The 18,385-nt window shown below is 38.9% G+C and overlaps 1 protein-coding gene across 1 annotated transcript in view; it reads left to right on the top strand.

The window, feature by feature from the left end:
- Positions 1 to 12,152, top strand: part of Gli (carboxyl ester lipase-like protein Gli) — a 108,073-nt gene extending 95,921 nt beyond the window's left edge. The window contains exons 11-13 of the mRNA XM_080277499.1: positions 3,707 to 3,908; positions 6,485 to 6,600; positions 11,516 to 12,152. Of these exons, the coding sequence (XP_080133625.1) occupies positions 3,707 to 3,908; positions 6,485 to 6,600; positions 11,516 to 12,152 (955 nt within the window). The remainder of the gene's footprint in view (positions 1 to 3,706; positions 3,909 to 6,484; positions 6,601 to 11,515) is intronic.
- The last annotated feature ends 6,233 nt before the right edge of the window (positions 12,153 to 18,385 follow it).

Raw genomic sequence — 18,385 nt, forward strand, 5'->3', positions numbered from 1 at the left:
AAAATAGAGGCTTTTGTGTATTTTAGTTATGGTTAAGTTAGCGTGGGAATAACATAGGTACAGGGGGCTACATATAGTCGGGATGAGTCTGTGTTGGGAGTAAGGTGGGAATATGGGCTTAAGTGTTTTAGTCAAGGGTGGGTTAGTGTGGGAATGGTATAAGACTAGGGCATTACATTAGTCAGGAGTGTTAGTGTAGGGGACTGGATGGGAAGAGGAGTTTACCTGCTATTGTCAGGGTGGGTTAGTGTGGGAATGGGGTGGAAATAGTGGCTTACATGCTTTTTTCTGGGGTGCGTTAGTGTGGGAATATGAGAATTGGGCTTTAGTGTGGGGTGTTACAGTGGAGGATAGGATGGGAAGAGGGGATACATAAATTAGCTGAAGGTGAGTTTGTGTGGGAATAGGATGCGAATTGAGGCTCACATTTTACTTAGAAGGAAGAATTATATCCACATACTCAGTGTTTATTGTGAAGATACAACTTGGACCCCATAACTCAGATACATTACGTGATATGTAAGGTCCATGTTGGGCTGAAACTGTTGCATTTTCACAATTAGCACACTTGCATTAAATGGGTATAACTCCTCCATTTGAAGCCACATGCTTTACTCAGGTACAGGGTAATAGCCATAAGTTCACTCGTTTGTGGCTGTTTGTTTGCCAAGCTATAATGCATTTGTCCATCAGTCTATCATTTTATCAAGGTGCTGTAGCCCACTCGTCTAGCGATGCATTTGCCCGAGTTCTGACTGGAGCCTATGCAGTGAAGGATATTTAGAGTCAGTGATAGTAGTATCTCCTTTCATATGTTTGCGTATGTTCACATCCATTCGGTTCTACCAGTGACACATACATATACAGACTAACCTTCAGAAATATAGCCACTATAACAATTTGAGACTGTCCTCTTCCCCTTCCGTGCTTTGCCAGCATGAGGAATGATTATTTTTAGCAATCACCTTCCATCCTAGAAAGTACGCTTCTACAGTGAACCTAATGTGGGTTGGTACTGATAAAGGTACAGATATCATCGCCAGATACCATCACCTGAAAACTTATCTGGAGTTGTTATTAAAAAAAAAAAAGAAAAAAAGTCTGCTTTATTGCCATAGTTCGTTCCCTTTAATCCTGAATTATGCTTCACATCGTCTCTTCAGTTTCTGTCTGTTTCATTCTTAAGCTGCCCCACTTCCTTCTCCTTCCGTCAGTACTAACTGTGATCACTTATTTACCTTGAATAATTTACCATGAATAATTAAATCTTCATTTGCGCTAAATCATCAAAATTATGTTAAGTACAACCTTTGTGAAAGTTTTACATTCACTTTCACACCTTACTTTCTTATGTAGTGTGTGTACCAGCAATACAGAAACAAATTCTAACATTAAGCAGGTCTATAATATATCTTAAACTGTTTATTTTAATGGCATTTGGGGAACGAAATTGCTGAAGGCTAAGCTGGACTGGGTAGAACATTGCAAGTAAGTATAGAAACTCTCGTGCAGAAGTTCTTCCAATATTTCCTCTCATTTCCGTCTGATTTTTCTCTCCTGACTTATTTTCCGAAGTTCAGAGAGGCTTGGCATTTGTCTTTGCCCACAGCTGATGCTTTTTGGTTTTATGTCATGCGTGTATCCCATGTGTGTCGTAAACGCAGCGATTATGAGGAGTTTTGTCCGTATTATATTTCTTCACACAGTTGGGTACGTCAGGGTTAGATAATTTCAAAGGATAAGAAATTTGGGGGGAGGGGGAAGGGTGAGAATGTCCCCAAAACTTCCGGTAAGCAGTATCTTATTTACTTTAATTGTCATATACTGAACGAGAATCTCTAAAGTCGTTGATATTTAGGCCAATAACATGATTCCGGAGGCATATTTCGGTATGCGAGTCTACCATTTACTGAACATAATAATAGACATTTTATCGAGAGCAGAAATCTGAAATGGACAGCTGACATTTATTCCCCGTCCTCGCCTTCTAATATTCTTCATCAGTCATCCATCCTAATGTGCATATGAGTGAACCTGTCTGTCTTCTTATTACTGCTCTGCTTTGTCAGCAATAGTTACTTTTACCTGTACAGTATTTCCATTCTTAAGTTATGAGTACTTGACGAATTGTGCCCATTCCTACTTGGTTTTCAGTGACATCGTTTCACAGTTATGGGGATGCATTAACTGGTAAATAAATATTTTAAATGTAGAAACTGGGCCACAGTATTTTATACAATTTAGTATACTGTTATCAAACTTCTTTATTCACGTCCTTTATTTTATCAAAAGCCTTTTACATGTATACTGATCACTTCTCCAGTGAAAGTGGTATTCCTTAGTTCTGTGAATCAGCTGCCCTTCAAGAACAGTAAAATGGGGCTTGAACGTGTATAGTAGAAATGCACACCCACGGCTGACGTGTCCGCTACAGTACATCAGTCAGTCATCCAAGCAGTCAGTCAGCCATATGACGCCTTGCTTTCACTTAAAGAAGTTCCTAAAATAAGGCTATGGTACAGTTGATGTTTGGTATGGATTGGAAGCCATCTCAAATGTTCAAGTCAGCCAATTCCCTCCCAGCAGTGATTGAAAACTATTTCAAAAAGGAACTCGGACGTGTGTAATAACATCTGTAAAAATGATTCTTAGTTTAGATTTTGAGTTTTTACTAATGGCTAAATTTTTCTACCTGAGAGTGATGATTGTTTGGCGAATTACTAAACTTGTAGCCACATTTCATTCTAATAGTTCTCACTTTCCCTGGATCGATGGCAATCACCTATCTCATACCTAAATACAAGCATATAATGTTTAAATTTGGTGACAGTACTAATTGCTCATGAACTCTCATGAAACTTTGGCATATATTGCTATATAACAAGGAAAATAACATGGAGGTTTTGAATCATGTTTAATTGAAGTTACACAGGCAAGCTTCGTAACACTGAAATGGCATGAATTGCGAAAGAGTATAAGGAAGTTTTAGACAAATATCTTGGGGAATAAAGAAGAAAATGCTTACCTGGGCAAATGGCAATTAACAAGCATGACAGATACAAGCACAAATGTGTTCCCACAAACAGCGCAGGTCATTTGTGTTATATGCATAAAGATCACGTACTTGAATTACTGTACACGAGTCTTATATCATCCTACCTAATATTTCGTAGATAATAACGAGTAACATCTGTACATAACTTATACATATAGTTATTGTCGACCATATCTCTCAAATGAATATCTTTAACAAATGTAAACAATCTAAATTACTCTTCAGGTTACGTCATTTTGCATAATTTTTCTTATATATCATGTAACTTATCACGTATATGGTAAATCTACTTCTTATGTCACAAATGGACGTCTTTATTAGGTGTATGCAGTATTTTTCATATGTAGGTGATGTGGAGTAAAAGGATCAGAAGTTTTTGAACAAACTGGTATTGTAAACTAAGGGACAGTGGCATGTCAACTTCCTAGATAGCAGTGGTTTGTTATTTTAGTTACATTAAGTTTTTGTCTATCCATTACGCAGGTGTGGGTTTGGGGTCTAACGGGGAGGGGCAGCCTTTGCGATCTCCTCCTCGCTTCCTCTTATTGCAATGAAAGTGAAATAGGCATTATTATTTATTTTGTGAATGTAGATTACTCACCAAAAAGAATATTGAAGACTGTATGAACACTGTATATTTCCACTCGACAGCAACCCGACCCAAACTCAAGTGCAGATCCTGAAGGTGAACTGGGAGGCTGTGGAGGAGGGTCTGCTGAAGTACCTTAGCATCAACACCACCTTCAACACGTCCATGCACTACAACCCACGCCAGCCTTACTACACCTTCTGGTCCACCTACATCCCACAGGTGGTGAGGGAGTGGGTGCCAACTGTCCCACCACCTATCAATGTGAGTACGCCTAGAGCTTGCTATTCTGTATCGCTCATGAAAATTATAATGAGAGACTGGAGAACCTCATCACAGTACATTTAGGTCTTGTGATGAGTTTGGCTGGGTTTAGAGTACTGTACAAATCCCAGCAATACTTGAATTATCCATACAAAGTACTGTACAGGTAAACATGTACCGCGCACGACTTACGCTCAGCCGAAGAAAATCGTCTGGTGTCATCTGGAAAAGAATAATTGGATTGCGTTGATTGTGAGGGTTAATAACAATGACTCGGTTGGTGGCAGAAGCTTTACTGTGCTGGAAATTGTCCACTCTCTGAACCGTCGTGTACAGACAGGCTCACAAATATTTTTCATGGAGCTAAAGAGATGACGAAATATTAATATCAGCATTATCTAAATAATTATCAGCAATATATTTTTCTTCTACTTCCTAATTAGGTGTCGTAAGCCACATATTCTGCCGGTCAGTAGAACTAAAGACCTCAGAAGATAACCACTACATTAAGCTGCTTTATATAAGGTAATGAAAAAAGCATCATCTCCATTGCCAGACGTAACTGAACAATCGGCTGTAATCACAGTAAAGTATATAGGAACAGATGCGTCTACAAGTAATTTAGTCGTTATACAAATTAATGTATTTTCACACCATGGATAAACTGAAACCATAACGTATTTTGTGATATTTGTATGACCTCCTCGATTTTTAGACACTGGAAGCTTATTGTCATATTCATAGTTTTCTGTGTGAGTATTAGAATTTGCAGGAATTGGGTGAAAACTGGAAGGAACTCTTTTTATTCGATAAAAATTGTTTTGTACTGGAATTATTTTGTTGCATGTTACAGTGATTTTGGTAAAGCAGGGGCAGATGTTTTGCCGTAATTACCAGAAACACCCAACTCACTTTCAGACAATGGAGTTTCGCTGTATTAGTTTTTTGGAACATCCGCTCCCCCTTTCATAATCCTTCATTAAAGTTCTTCATACACACACATGAATGGTTTCTCAGACCTTCATACCTGGCTGAGATGACTGGCTTAATGAGAGCTAAGTGTCAAATAAATAAAAGTACAATATTGCCGACATGTTGCCCCTCAGCACAACAAATATGGGGTTCTGCCCAGATGAACAAAAAGCCCGTTCGTCAATGGCGTGGCTTACTTGAGTTCCACCATAAAATAACTATGTCGATGGGGTAAGGGGAGTTAAGGGGAGTTAACGCAATAGATGTGCTAAGCAATGGGTGGGACGGCTGAAATCATGAGGGCTGGTGGGGATGGGGCAGGAAAGATACCCTGTGAAAGTGGGTGTTGTGGCACTAGGGGTTAAAAATTATTTACTATTCTCCAAGAGCGAAGGTGCTGGAGGGTAAAGAAGTGGGTGTGAGAAAAAATGAGATTTCAGCTAGAACTGTGGTGTAGGTTGGGAGGTGGCATTAGAGCATACCCTATGAAAATGAATGCTGTAGGATTAATGGCCTGAATATGATTTCACGGTATTCAACAACAATAATAACATCAGCAAGACAAACTCGTGTTGCTCTCTTAAGCCAATCGTCTTGCAAGGCAGGCGAAACTATATAGCTGTAACTGCCATTTGATAGAGTAGATAACTGCTTTATTCACAGTGATAACTATTGCCTGCAGCCAATGACTGCAAATTAATTTTTCCTTATCATAAAATACCAGCCATCCCAAAGAATAGTGCTACTTCATTTCATCATTCACTCGGTATATTCTTCATTCATCTCTGGTACTGGAATATTTCTAGTGTGAATGAGGGTACAGTGACAAAGCACCCTCCTCCATGCAGATGATGGATCTCTCTGTTTGAGTAAGTGGAGGAATACTACACTTAAAAGTATGGTAGCAGCCAGTGATACCCTAAAACGTTTAGTGTTTTCTGAACTAGTATGTGAAAGCATCCTTTTTGCTCGATGTTAACAATGTATACATTTTTTCTGCATTCACTTAACACCTGCACATTTTGCATCAACACACAAAGAAAGGATTTTAATAATGACATTGAAAAATAAAGGGAGCGTCCTAAGTTTCATCAATGATGCCAGCAGATGCCCATATTTGATAATATTTATTATGTAAATGCAAGGTCAACGAATTAGCTCTATGTTTGGTATAGGCTACAGTATATGTCATCTCAGTTTATCTTCTGAAGCATAAAGTAATATTTTGTACATTCCCTTCGTTTTCTGGAATAATGGAATATCTGGAACCTGGCAGCTTCATAAACAAGACTCATCTAATAATTGGCCAACATACTTAAACAAAAGAAATCCTGCTGGCAAATGTAGGAGACTTTAACGTGACCCGGAGTGGTTTGATTTCTTTAGTAGCTGATGCCTCTTATTCTGATCAAGATGGATAAGATTCTTACTTCAGGTGGTGTTTGGAAATGAAACTATAAAACCAAGTTATAAACGATTTTCTCTGTTTATCCTGGCAGAACGCTGCTTTGCTTTACTGAATCCTTACGTGAATCTTTTGCACTTCGGTACTCTCAGTCAGTATGCTAATTTGTCCAGTTTCATCACAACTGCCTTACCTTCAGCCGTGGACGCAGATGAGCCAGCCTATAGTGGCCGCGTTCTATGGCACAGTGGCGGCGTGTGTGGTGCTGCTGGTGATACTACTCGTCTGCTGCGGCCTCTGGAAGTCAGCGAAGAGGTAGGCGCCAAAATGTTCTTGTTCACTTCCAAGTGTTTTGCTCAGATTCTTGTGTGGGTTTTAATTCCTATTTTAAATGCCTTTTGTTTTAGTATACATGGGTTTATGTAGACAGTGCAGTTTCATTGACACAAAGACGAGAAAACAGTTCAGTGAGTTAAGATCTTTATATAAAATTTTCAGACACGTTGATAGAACGTTTATTCTGAAACATTCCAGGTAAGAAAAACTTATAAATTTTCCTTAATCCATGTTCTCGCCTTTGTCTAAGAAGTATATATATATATATATATATATATATATATATATATATATATATATATATATATATATATATATATATATATATATATATATATATATATGATGTGATGCTATTTTGACGTGTAGTTATGCTGTGTGGTGTCCCATGCATTATTTTTCTGACATGCTGAACTTGAGAATGAGTGTGTAGTGCTGACAAACTGAGTTTTCCCTGCGTTTCAATTTTCTGCTTAACTGGAGTTAGAGGCAAATGAATGTCTTGTTTGTCGCTGAACAATATGTGTGTGTGTGTGTGTGTGTGTGTGTGTGTGTGTGTGTGTGTGTGTGTGCTCTTAAAACAGTAGCGGGTTTCAATAAAATGATTAATTAAGGGAATTTGTACATTTCTAAAAATCTAAGTAATAATGCTCTTGGCATACAGACACTAGTACAGTGAGAGTCGCCTTCATATGAGAAAGATTGACACATAGAAGCATATCCAGTATAAAGCCTTCAAGATGAAACGAATGAAATGAATGATGGAACTGTTCATGATGCAGGCTAGACATTCGAGCAAGGCATATATTTTTTCTCGTTCAGTGGATTTTGATGATTATTTCAAGTGCCACAACTATAATATGGTGCTCTGTAGGTAGCCAGTGTCATACAACATCCAATGAAATATAAAATCTGGGAGAATAACATCTATTGTAATATTACTAAATGCTGGGCACTGTTTGCTCAAGCGATCTATAAAATATTTCTGGTGTACTCATGAATTTACAGTTTTTAAAGCATTTCCAACACATAACCTCCAAGGACTGCAAAGAACCTCTTGAGTGAACCTGATGCTTCTCGTCACTGGATAACTTAATCATCAACAGCCTGAGTCCGTGACCGTGGCATACAGTCAGGGCATATGTTCGCCTCTTGCGTCTTCCTCTTTTCACTTCCTTCTGCTGCATAATACCTTTAAAGCTTAGAGATGCTTGGTGCGTTTTTTATGCCCATATATGATTCTCTTAGATATTATGCTGTAGGGAGGACAGTGACTGACATGCCGCTAGTGTGAAGAAACACACTGGAAGAGTAGAACTTTTCCACTTACATTACATTATGAAGAAATCAGGAAAAAATTCTGACTCTTGACAGCTATATATACAATACATATTCATCAACTTGCGGCTCTTTTGTATATTAACTCTTTGAAGTTATAATTAACTACTGTTAGCTGTCTCGACTGTCTTCAGGGTTGGCTCAGTATTTGATGCAAATGATTCGTCTTTAAAATGTATGAGTGATTTCAGTACCCTGTTTCATATCTATTTACCAGTTTATCTGATTTCAGTACCCTGTTTCATTTTTATTTATCAATCTATCTATCTATATTATCTGTCTACCTATCTATCTATCTATCCATCTACCCATTCATCATCTATCTGTCTATCTATGTATCTATCTGTCTATCTATATTCAATATACCGGTATATATCGTTTCTTTACGTTTCTTTTATAAAGGCTCCCACATGTTCGCATTTGTTGACCTTGGCCACCTACTATCGCCTCTTCACGCTACTTGATCTCTGACACCCTCCCTATTCAGTCCCATATTCTTGAGGTCACACTTCATGGCTCGTCCCAGCTCTTTTTTTAATCTGCCTCTCTCAATAGTACCCTCGACGTTCACACCCATCCCCTTCTGCACTTGGTTAACATCTTCCAGTGTCTCAGCATGCTCGAACCATCTTTCACCACAACACCAGTACACTCAAGTTCCATCCTTCCTTTCAACTGTTCAGTCGCAATCCTAACCTCCCGCCCCCAGGACGTACTACGTATCATTCTAATCATTATCATTTCTCTACGTTTGAGCCTGTATCCACTACCTTTACTGTCCAGGTCTCAGTAACGTACAGCATTACACTCCTAACACATGCTGCAGACAGTGACCCCTCAGCACGAAGGGAGAGCCCTCTCATTGTCTGGAGAGGCAATATCTCCCTCCCTGACGTCTCCAACTAATCCTTATCCTACTGTTTAACTATCTGTCTGTCTATCTATCTATCTATATCTGTCTGTCTATCAGTCAGTCAATCTATCTATCTATCTACCTATCTATCTATCTATCTATCTATCTATATAAGGAGCCTCTGTGGTACAGTGGTAGAGTGTGCATTTTCATACATGGGCGGATGAGAGTTCGAGCCCCGCCAGGGTAATAAACTTTGGGAGCGTTCTTCCGGCCACGTACTGCTTTGGCGGACATAAAGGGTGCTGTGGCTGAACCAGTGTCGCATACTATAAAGTATGCTTGCACCCAGTCGGCTTGCGCAGGCCGATTACACTTGGTTCACAGACTACACACACACATCCGAAGCCACTCCAACACCACATTCACACTTACAAGCACTTCTCACCCTACATACAATCTCTACCAGACAGCCTAAGCCACTTGGTAGAGATACATAGGCTGTATCGTCCGCACTTCGGTCAGGATAGGCCGGTCCCGCAGTGGACACTCAAACGGCTGATGATGATGACGATGGCTGTATATACGGTGATCAGAATATCAATAGATTTTTGCACATTGCACAATGTTATTTTTTTTTATTTTTTCCAGCTCAGGAAGATCATAAATTTTCTTAAAATTGTTCGTATCACTGTTGCCTAACAGGTGTTCCTTAAATTATGCTACTGTGGGACACATTTGTCTCTGTTGATGTCATGTATATGTAGAACCAGTAGTCGCTTTGTAGTACCATACTGAATTTGTATTATACTTCTGATTCTCTAGTTGTAGTTGCTTCACACATGCATCAATAACATCTTTTAGTTTAATCATTTTTTTTTCTTGTTTCCTTTAATGCTTCCTCTTCTTCCCGCTAAAGAATGCTTTGTTAGTGTTATGTGCATAGCTTTTTTCATTTTAGCGTGATATTACTGCATCCTTCTACATACTAGTGCTGTAGAATTTTAATATATTTGTAATGCTATATTACTGGTACCAAGTGAATAAACACGGAAATCAAGCGTGTATAAAGTCTATTAAATAACAGTTTTTTGTCTCAGCTTCAGGCATTTTAAATTTACTTTACCAGGTAAAGCAATGAACAAAAAGGATAAAAAAATAATTAACTAACTCACTAATACTACTAAGCCCTTACACAGATGCATGTACAATAACAAATGGAAAGATAAAAGTAATCATATTATCTGAGCATAAAACAGATGAGGATGAAATCAAGTAAATAAATGAAAAATTTTGTTTGCCACCGCACGTGTATGGTGGTGCAGCCAGCGAAACAAGGCTCTAGGGGACCTGGTGTATTACCGGCGGGCCACGGACACCCTCAGCTCTGGACTAGGGGATAAAGGGGGAGGCGGCCCCACGCCCTCACGCCGTCCCCCCGCCCAGGGCCACACAACCCCTGCCGCCAATGTCTAGCCCAGACCCACCCTTCTCCACCAGACTAACACTCAGTTTGCTAGACAGGTTTTTGGTTTGACTTTTTCAGTTCTTTTATTCTGCAATTAACAAATACGTTGCATTTGGGATATTTCAGGAAACTTGAATTTCAGTGTTTTTTCATGTATAATCGTTTGCATCACTCTTAAACTAGTAAAGATCTTTCTGTGCATTATCTCCTGCAATAACCCAATGCTGCTTTTTAAACCCTTTATGAGTTCTGTAGTGAAAATTATAAGGTTTTATTGAGTTGCAAATTCTCAGATCTCAGTTTGCTGCATGATGGCACTAATATACCCACTCACTTCCATGGCTCTCGTACTCTTGCATGGAAATCTTAAGGGAACATATTTTATTTGCCTGCCAACTATCACTCTATATATGCTCTATTCAGCCTCACTGAATTGAGTCTCCTTCATTCCTTCATATGAAAATTACTTCCTTCTTCAAAGAGAGGAGTAGGACACATAAGCAGATCCATTGGGTATATAGAAAGAGGAAAGGTCATATTACTCTGAAAATCTTGGTTTTCCCCAATTACCTTCCTTAATACTGTATACACTTAGGTATCGGAGTACAACAAATATAATTTCTCATGTTTCACAAAGGAGGAATATATTATTGTGTCAGGGAGCAAATATGTAAAATTGCTGAAGTTTTACCTTTGCTTCTGTAGCGCATAAGAATAACCCCTTATGGGATTAAGGTGTCTCGCTGTAGGTAGATGGTATACATGTTATCCATAGTTGCAGTGTGAGCCGCCCTACTCGTCAGTGTATGTTTCATGCGAGTATGAATCCATGTATACTATGGCTTTAGTGTATGAGGAGGTAAATGTGTGCCTGATGGTGCATAAAATGAGTGTACTATTTCAAATATACAAGTATTACAACATTCTTACACTTACTGGTACAGTTGGCTCAGTTAAGTCGCGGACCGTTGCATATGTATGGCAGAGACACTGACCTGACTGGTGTATCGGTGATCCTTACTGATGAATGCTATTACTGTATCAACCACCAAGGCATTACTCTGCATCTGGGGAGAATGTTTACAATGCTGAAAGACCAGTTGCCAAACCTTATAACACATATCCGCAAATTAACTATGTCAACTGTATACGAGTGTAAGGAATAGTAGTTGGTGCATTGCATGAAAGTGACTCGTAAGGTATGTATATTTATACATTACCATTGATATACACAGGCAGAGAAACAAAGCGCTGGATGACCTGGAGTACTACAGCACGGACCAGCTGACTCCTGGTGATGACTACAAGGTGAGAGACTACCTGGACAGGCTGTCTAATCAACCCTCGCGCCCAGTCACCCCCGCCACCGTCACCACCGACGCTCAGGATCCTAGTGAGGCTGGTACACTAAAACTGGTTGGCCGTGACCAGTACCGACCAGGCCAAAATGACACTGGGATGACTAAGTCTGTTGACCAGCTGCATCACCCAACACACCAGGCTGCTCCAGTCCAAGCACCCACCCTCTCACGGTCCAGTGATAATATTTTACAGACATACCAGCGATCTTATGAAATGTCAGATGCAGGGCCACAGTTGAATGGCGGCCACACAACACAATTCCGACCCATCACGCCAACCTCAATGGTTCAGTCAGAGCCCGGCAGCCGACGACCTACTCAGGACTACACCATGACCAGGCCACCTGGAAGTGATGGCCAGCGGTCTACTGGGGATATCCCGGCCAAATTTCCAGGTAGTGATGGCCAGCGGTCCACTAAGGATGTCCAGCCAAAGGCCCCTGTTCCAGCTGTGAGGACGTCTGTGGCCACCATCACCTCCACCACTGGACTCCTCAACACTGAGTTGTAAGCACCCAGTCTCACTCACACCGCTCACCTCGCATGCACACGGCACTCCCTTGCCACCCACTTCTTCACTGCCACACACAGTGTCGACTGGCTAATGTTTCCACTGAGGACAAATTATGTTTGATTCTTGTAGCCGTTTTATGCAGTAACACATAATGGCTGTTTACCATACATTATGGTAACCACCATAAATAATTAACTGTTGGTGCAATAGTTTATTAATCATTTACTGCTACAACAGGATATAATATGATCTTTGCCATTCCTTTTAGTGTTATTACTAGCAGTATGACAGACCTGGCATCACATGAATAATATGTTTAAAAAATGGGTTCACTGTCAAAGATAGAAATAAAAGCAGGTCCATGAACTGGCAGAAATAATCTTAATCCTTTAAGCAAAATGATAAGTAGTGTGACAGTCGTTTTATTACACTACAGCTGAAATGGCGTTGAGGAGTGACGAGTGGAATGGTGATTGGCCCTTCAGTTAACTGCTGAATATTTACGCATTATGAGAAGAAAACCTGGAATATTCCTATGCTTTTTTTTTCTTGTGTTGTCATAAACACTGAGGTGTCAAAGATTAAAAAGAAAAAATCAGATATAATTATTTTGTTGCCGTAGTGCCAAAATTCTTTGCGAGGAAAGAAAAAGAAGAGTGTACATAATGTGAATATTGTCTTTCAGTGAATGGAGAGTCTGTGCATGTGCACGAGTAAGGATGAGGTTAAAAAACAAACACAAGTACCTGTTACTTAAGGCATTTCTCGACAGTGTTTAGACAAGGAAGCCTCTTGGACTTCTGACACTGAAAAAGTTGCTTGTAAACCGTGATTGTGTTCAGTCTCATGTAAGGCATCCCGGAATGGGGTTTGTGTCAGCTGAACAAATATGCAGTGTATGGCTGTCTTGCATGAATGGGGCAACCTCTCACATATATAAAGTACTTCATTGTATTATTTTACCATATTTGCGCCAAGGAGGAGTCTTCACTTTGTGGCGCTGTGCACCTTGGGTGGAGCAGCTGCGGCATCCATCCAGAATCCAGACATCCTCATATTTCCCTGCACTTTGCCGTGGAAGTGACCGTAGTCCGACCCTGGTAGGGGCGCTGTCAACCACAAGTGGGCGCCAGTTCCATCCATGGTGTATGTACTGTACAGTAGACTACCTCTAGGCCAGGCCTACAGAAGTAGTTGTTTACCTGTGGTCAAAGGGTCTGCTCGGCTAGATAGACTGGAGTTAAGCAACAACAGCGACAACACCAACTTCATTGACGGTTTCATTCAGTGATTAGTATTTAGCTCTAGTGTTATCTTTCTCCATCACACTTTGACCCTCCCTTTCGATGACATATTATTGTTTATCATTGCTATCTCCAGTTGATTATGTTCATGACTGGATAGACGTGTCAAACTGCAAGGGTGAGATACAACTATTATTAACTCCGTCACTGCAAGACGCCTTCCCTTAGCTGAATAGAAAAGAACATCTGGTGATAGTCTGACAGAAGTGAAAAAAAAGAAAAAAGTCATTGGATTGTTTGGGTTAACGAATGATGGAGTCGACTTCCCACCATTTATAAGTGAAGGACTGTAGACTGCCCTGTGTTGATTATAGACTGTTCTGTGTGGAAGGAAAGCAGATAATTTAATAAGCAGGATAGGAAGTCCCATGATTTATCGGTATTTAAATTTTTCTAGACATGTTTAATAGTTCTTGTAATCATATTCAGTTAGTCGTACTTATTAACCAGAGAAAGCATTTCCTTAACCCATTTTAACTTTTAACAGTTACTTGCTCAAGTCAATGCAGTGAGAAAGAAATAATGTACCATGCCTATGTAGCCTGGCTTTAACTCACCAAGTGCAAGTGATACAAGAGTAAGAGGCTATCTAGTGCCTTCTCCTTAGATGTATAAGCTAGTTTACATATCACATGTTATTACTCTCTTGCATAAAATTTGTTTGTAATGCCCATATATTTAAAGAAGGCCATACAAGAGATAATTAACGGACCATATGCACACACAAACTGAAAAGGCAAAGGTGTTAGGGACCAATCTTGATTTAGGAGAATGCAGACAGACCTCAAGTAATGCCACTTTGCAATCAAACCGATATATTCAACTGTGATCATGCCTCACCCAGTCACAAAGATAAAAACTGTTTTATATTATACTGTCACAAATTAACGTAGCATAAATTATACCCACAAAGGAAGTTTCTACTGAAAAACTTTATTTACCATATTCATACGTGATTATGTTCTACTTAAGCAATTCACAACACTGTTGTATAAAGATAAGTAGTATCACTTTTATCACTTCTAAGAACTTCTAAAGCATTTGGCTATCCAGAAAGTATACAGGAAAGATGTAGTATTAGGAAACACCTTTACTTTCTTGATTTACACGACATAGTTAGAAAATGTAGGAACTCTATTTAGAATAAAGATTAGGACTTTAATATTATGATGATCTCTTGATACACAATGACAGCGAGTTGTTAAGTTTTATTAACAAATAATGTTGATCTTGCAGCCAGCAAAGCAAATTTCTTAGCAGTATTAAGAGTTGGTAGAATTTCTTTCTTATTATATTCTTTTCTCTGGTGCTACTGTGAGTCCTTTGTCCAGGCAACTGTTAGATTTTTATCCTAGATTTGACAAGGTTGGATCCCTGCTTTGTTCCTCCACTATTTAGACCATTCTCAATATAACCCTAGTGACTGAAAGACTGTCACAAAATCACTGCTGTGTGTGCACCTGTTTGTCCTCGTAAGATCCCGGTGAAACAGTCGCAAATGAAAGACACTAATCATACAACTTAATTTAAATAGTGTAGTTGATAACAAAGATGCACCAAGAAGTTTCACGTATGCAACCAGTTGTGTATATACACTTCCGTATAACTAAGCTTCATCACTAATAAGTACAGAAATTTTGCTTTAAATTATGATAAATTACGAAATCTAATTAAAATCGAACATAGTTTACAAAGAATCAGACGCCAGAATGTAATAATTGACGAGCGTACATGAAACTAAAGATATATTTATTGTGGATTGGGTGGTATGCTTATGCCTTAAGTCACAAAGTGGAACACAAACTCCTAATTTTTCAGTGGTTAGTAATGGAATGCCTGTGGTTATTATTACGTGTGATCATCCCACATCCTACATTACGAGTGCAGTCAGCAATGAGATGGATAGGCCGCGCATGTTGCTCTTTGGTGGCTTGCATCAGAAATTAGCGTCAAATGATTGGAGTTTGACGTCTTCTCTTTTGCAGTTTAAGGTTTAAGCATACACCAGGACTGTTATGTTACTGTATGTCAGATGCGTTTATTATGTCACTTTAAGAAAGATTTGTTTGGTTTTAAAGGATTACTCTTCTTTAGCTTTAAACAGTGACAAGATTAGAATGATACATATAATTACGATTAAAGATGTTGTCTTTGCTGTGAAAAATATGGTTGACAGGTGACAAATGATTTTTTATATCTTAATTATAGTTTAACTCGTGTACAATTTTATACATATAATAAGTTCAGGCATCTCTCAAAGTTTAACCTACATATATATTACTTTTCCGTTTTCTTTTCTTTTCCACCAACTTCGAATATAAAACAGCGAACCCCTTCAGCTCGAATACGTCACTTACTCCTATTTCATTTTTTTTCTACCTTCAGACAATCGAGTGCGTCACACTCATATTGCATTTTTTTTTTTTTTTTTTGTTAACCTTTGGACAGTCCTGTTTAGCAATGGGAAAGAAAGGCCGTAAAGGAGTCGATGAAGACTTCCTGATGCCTTCATTAACTCTTTCACTGCCACTGGGCTACCCTAAGCTGAATAAAATTGATATCAGGGACAGTAAGTCAAATAAAAATGTCACCCTACAGATTGGGTTAAACCAGATTAACACGCCTGTAATGCTGTGTTTTACTTGCCTTTCCATTCAAGCTTATTTGAAGCCTGGATGGCCACAGTGTCATCAATGAATTATGAATTATTAAACATCAGTGAGTAAAAAATGGATACTACTGTCCACAAAAGAGGATGAACACTGCATCATTTTTATTGGTTTTGAGTAAGTCCTTGTTTTATTTGGTAATGACTTTTTCGACGCTTGTTTTTGCTCTTAAGCCCACAGAAAATTCACACTTATTTATTTATTTATTTATTTTTTTTACCAAACTTCAAATGGATGCTTTCCTTGTCAGCCAAGTCAGTACCACAAGAAAGAAGGAGGAGCAGGCCACATTACCTCCTGTTCACAAATGGAAGCCCATAGTGATTATCTGCCATTAATGAACTTTGTATATTTAGGAATAAATGTAGTTTAGTTAACAATCCAGTGGTACCAATAAGGACGACGTGCTAGTTCCCTCCATTTCACAGCACCCAACTGTACGGAGAATGTTGTGATATTCTGTAACACATTTCTGACGTACAATGTGGACCACATACAAAAAATGAACATAAATATCAAACAAGTTGTATTAGGTCCACAAGCGTTGGATGGACACCCTTAGTTTACACACACACACACACACGTCTGTTTAGTCAGAAAGAGACATCCATTAGTGAGGACGTTTAAAGCAACCTCCAATAGTCCGGTGGTGGCATTTTATTTTTTTTGTCATATTCTGGCAATTTGCAGGAGACATTTTTCACTTTCCGAAGCGAAGAAGTCAGATATAGCAACATTTAATTCCCTTAATAAGATAGGCCTTCCTTAAGTTTAATAAATTCGTGTCGGATCAGCCATAATATACCAAGAGGGACACAGTACAGGTTCAGGGGGTTAATTCTCCTGGCATGGCTTACTGGTGTTTTTCTACTTCATTCTCCTTGTTTTTTATTCACCACGATGTCTTCTGCCCGGTGACATGTTTTATTTGGTCACTCGTCCTACTTCCAGATGATTTTGCTATCTTTTGGGGAAGCCTCTTGTATTAAAGCAAATGAATGAATGTCAGATCTAACCCCTCTAGTTCGAAAAGTCTCTCCAGAAATAAATAATATAGATTTGTAGTGGCAACAGTGCAACCAAAGTACGTCATGGTAGTGAAGGGCTCAAAAAAGGACGTGTGGGAGTGAAGGGGTTCGGCTAAAAATTGCAATGCGCCTAACACCAGCATTTTAACACTTCTCTTTCAGTGCTAAAAATGAATTACTTTCACCTTTATACCTCACTGTAGGACGCTGTAATGCAAGTAAGTTATACTAGACAGAGTGAAAACCTAGTAGTATCATACTTAGCGATTGTGTAGTGTTATAAAATTACAAAAAATACTTAATCGGTGTACTTATATTAAGAAGACTTTAAGTGGATAAAGAAAAGTATTTAAAATGTAAGATGATAGAAAACTATAGTGTGATTTGCAGTACGTGCCTTTGTAAATAGCCCTTTTCTGCATTTTTGTAAATAAATTTTTCATAAGAAAGTGAGTTATCATTAACACTGTTGGTTATGATTCACTGATGAAGTATACATCAGAAAATATGCTGTTTGAATACATACATATATATATATATATATATATATATATATATATATATATATATATATATATATATATATATATATATATATATATATATATATATATATATATATATATATATATATATATATATATATATATATATATATATATATATATATATATATATCCAGACGCCTTAATCCCGAAAGGGGTGACCACAAACAAATTGCCTCCATGTCGCCCTGCTCCCGGCTCACATCCCCCCTCTCTCATATACCTCTCAGCTTCAACCCTCCATCTCATCCTTGGCCTCTCCCACGCTCTCCCCCCGTCCACCTCACTCACATACACTCTCCTCGTCAGTCTCTCGTTCTCCATCCTCTCGACGTGGCCAAACCACCTCAGTGTGTTTCTCCTAACCCGTCCTATCACATCCACATCCACACCACAACGCTCCATCACTTCCTCATTTGTCAGTCTGTCTCTCCATGTGACTCCACAGCCTCCTCTCTAATAACTCATTTCCACTGCACTCACTATTGACTTCTGTCCCTCCAACAAGGTCCAAGCTTCACTTCCATACGTTAGAATTGGTATCACAATACTGTCATGTAGAAACTTTTTCACTTCCATGCTCAGGTCCCTGTTTCTTATCACTGCTTCCAAGGAACCAGCAACCTTTCTTCCTTGTTGTACACTTTCAAACACTTCACCCTCTAAACTTCCATCCTTACTCAT

Source organism: Coenobita brevimanus, chromosome 70 (assembly GCF_032717465.1).
Source record: "Coenobita brevimanus isolate Jiangsu-jjx chromosome 70, ASM3271746v2, whole genome shotgun sequence".
Classification (NCBI taxonomy): domain Eukaryota; kingdom Metazoa; phylum Arthropoda; class Malacostraca; order Decapoda; family Coenobitidae; genus Coenobita; species Coenobita brevimanus.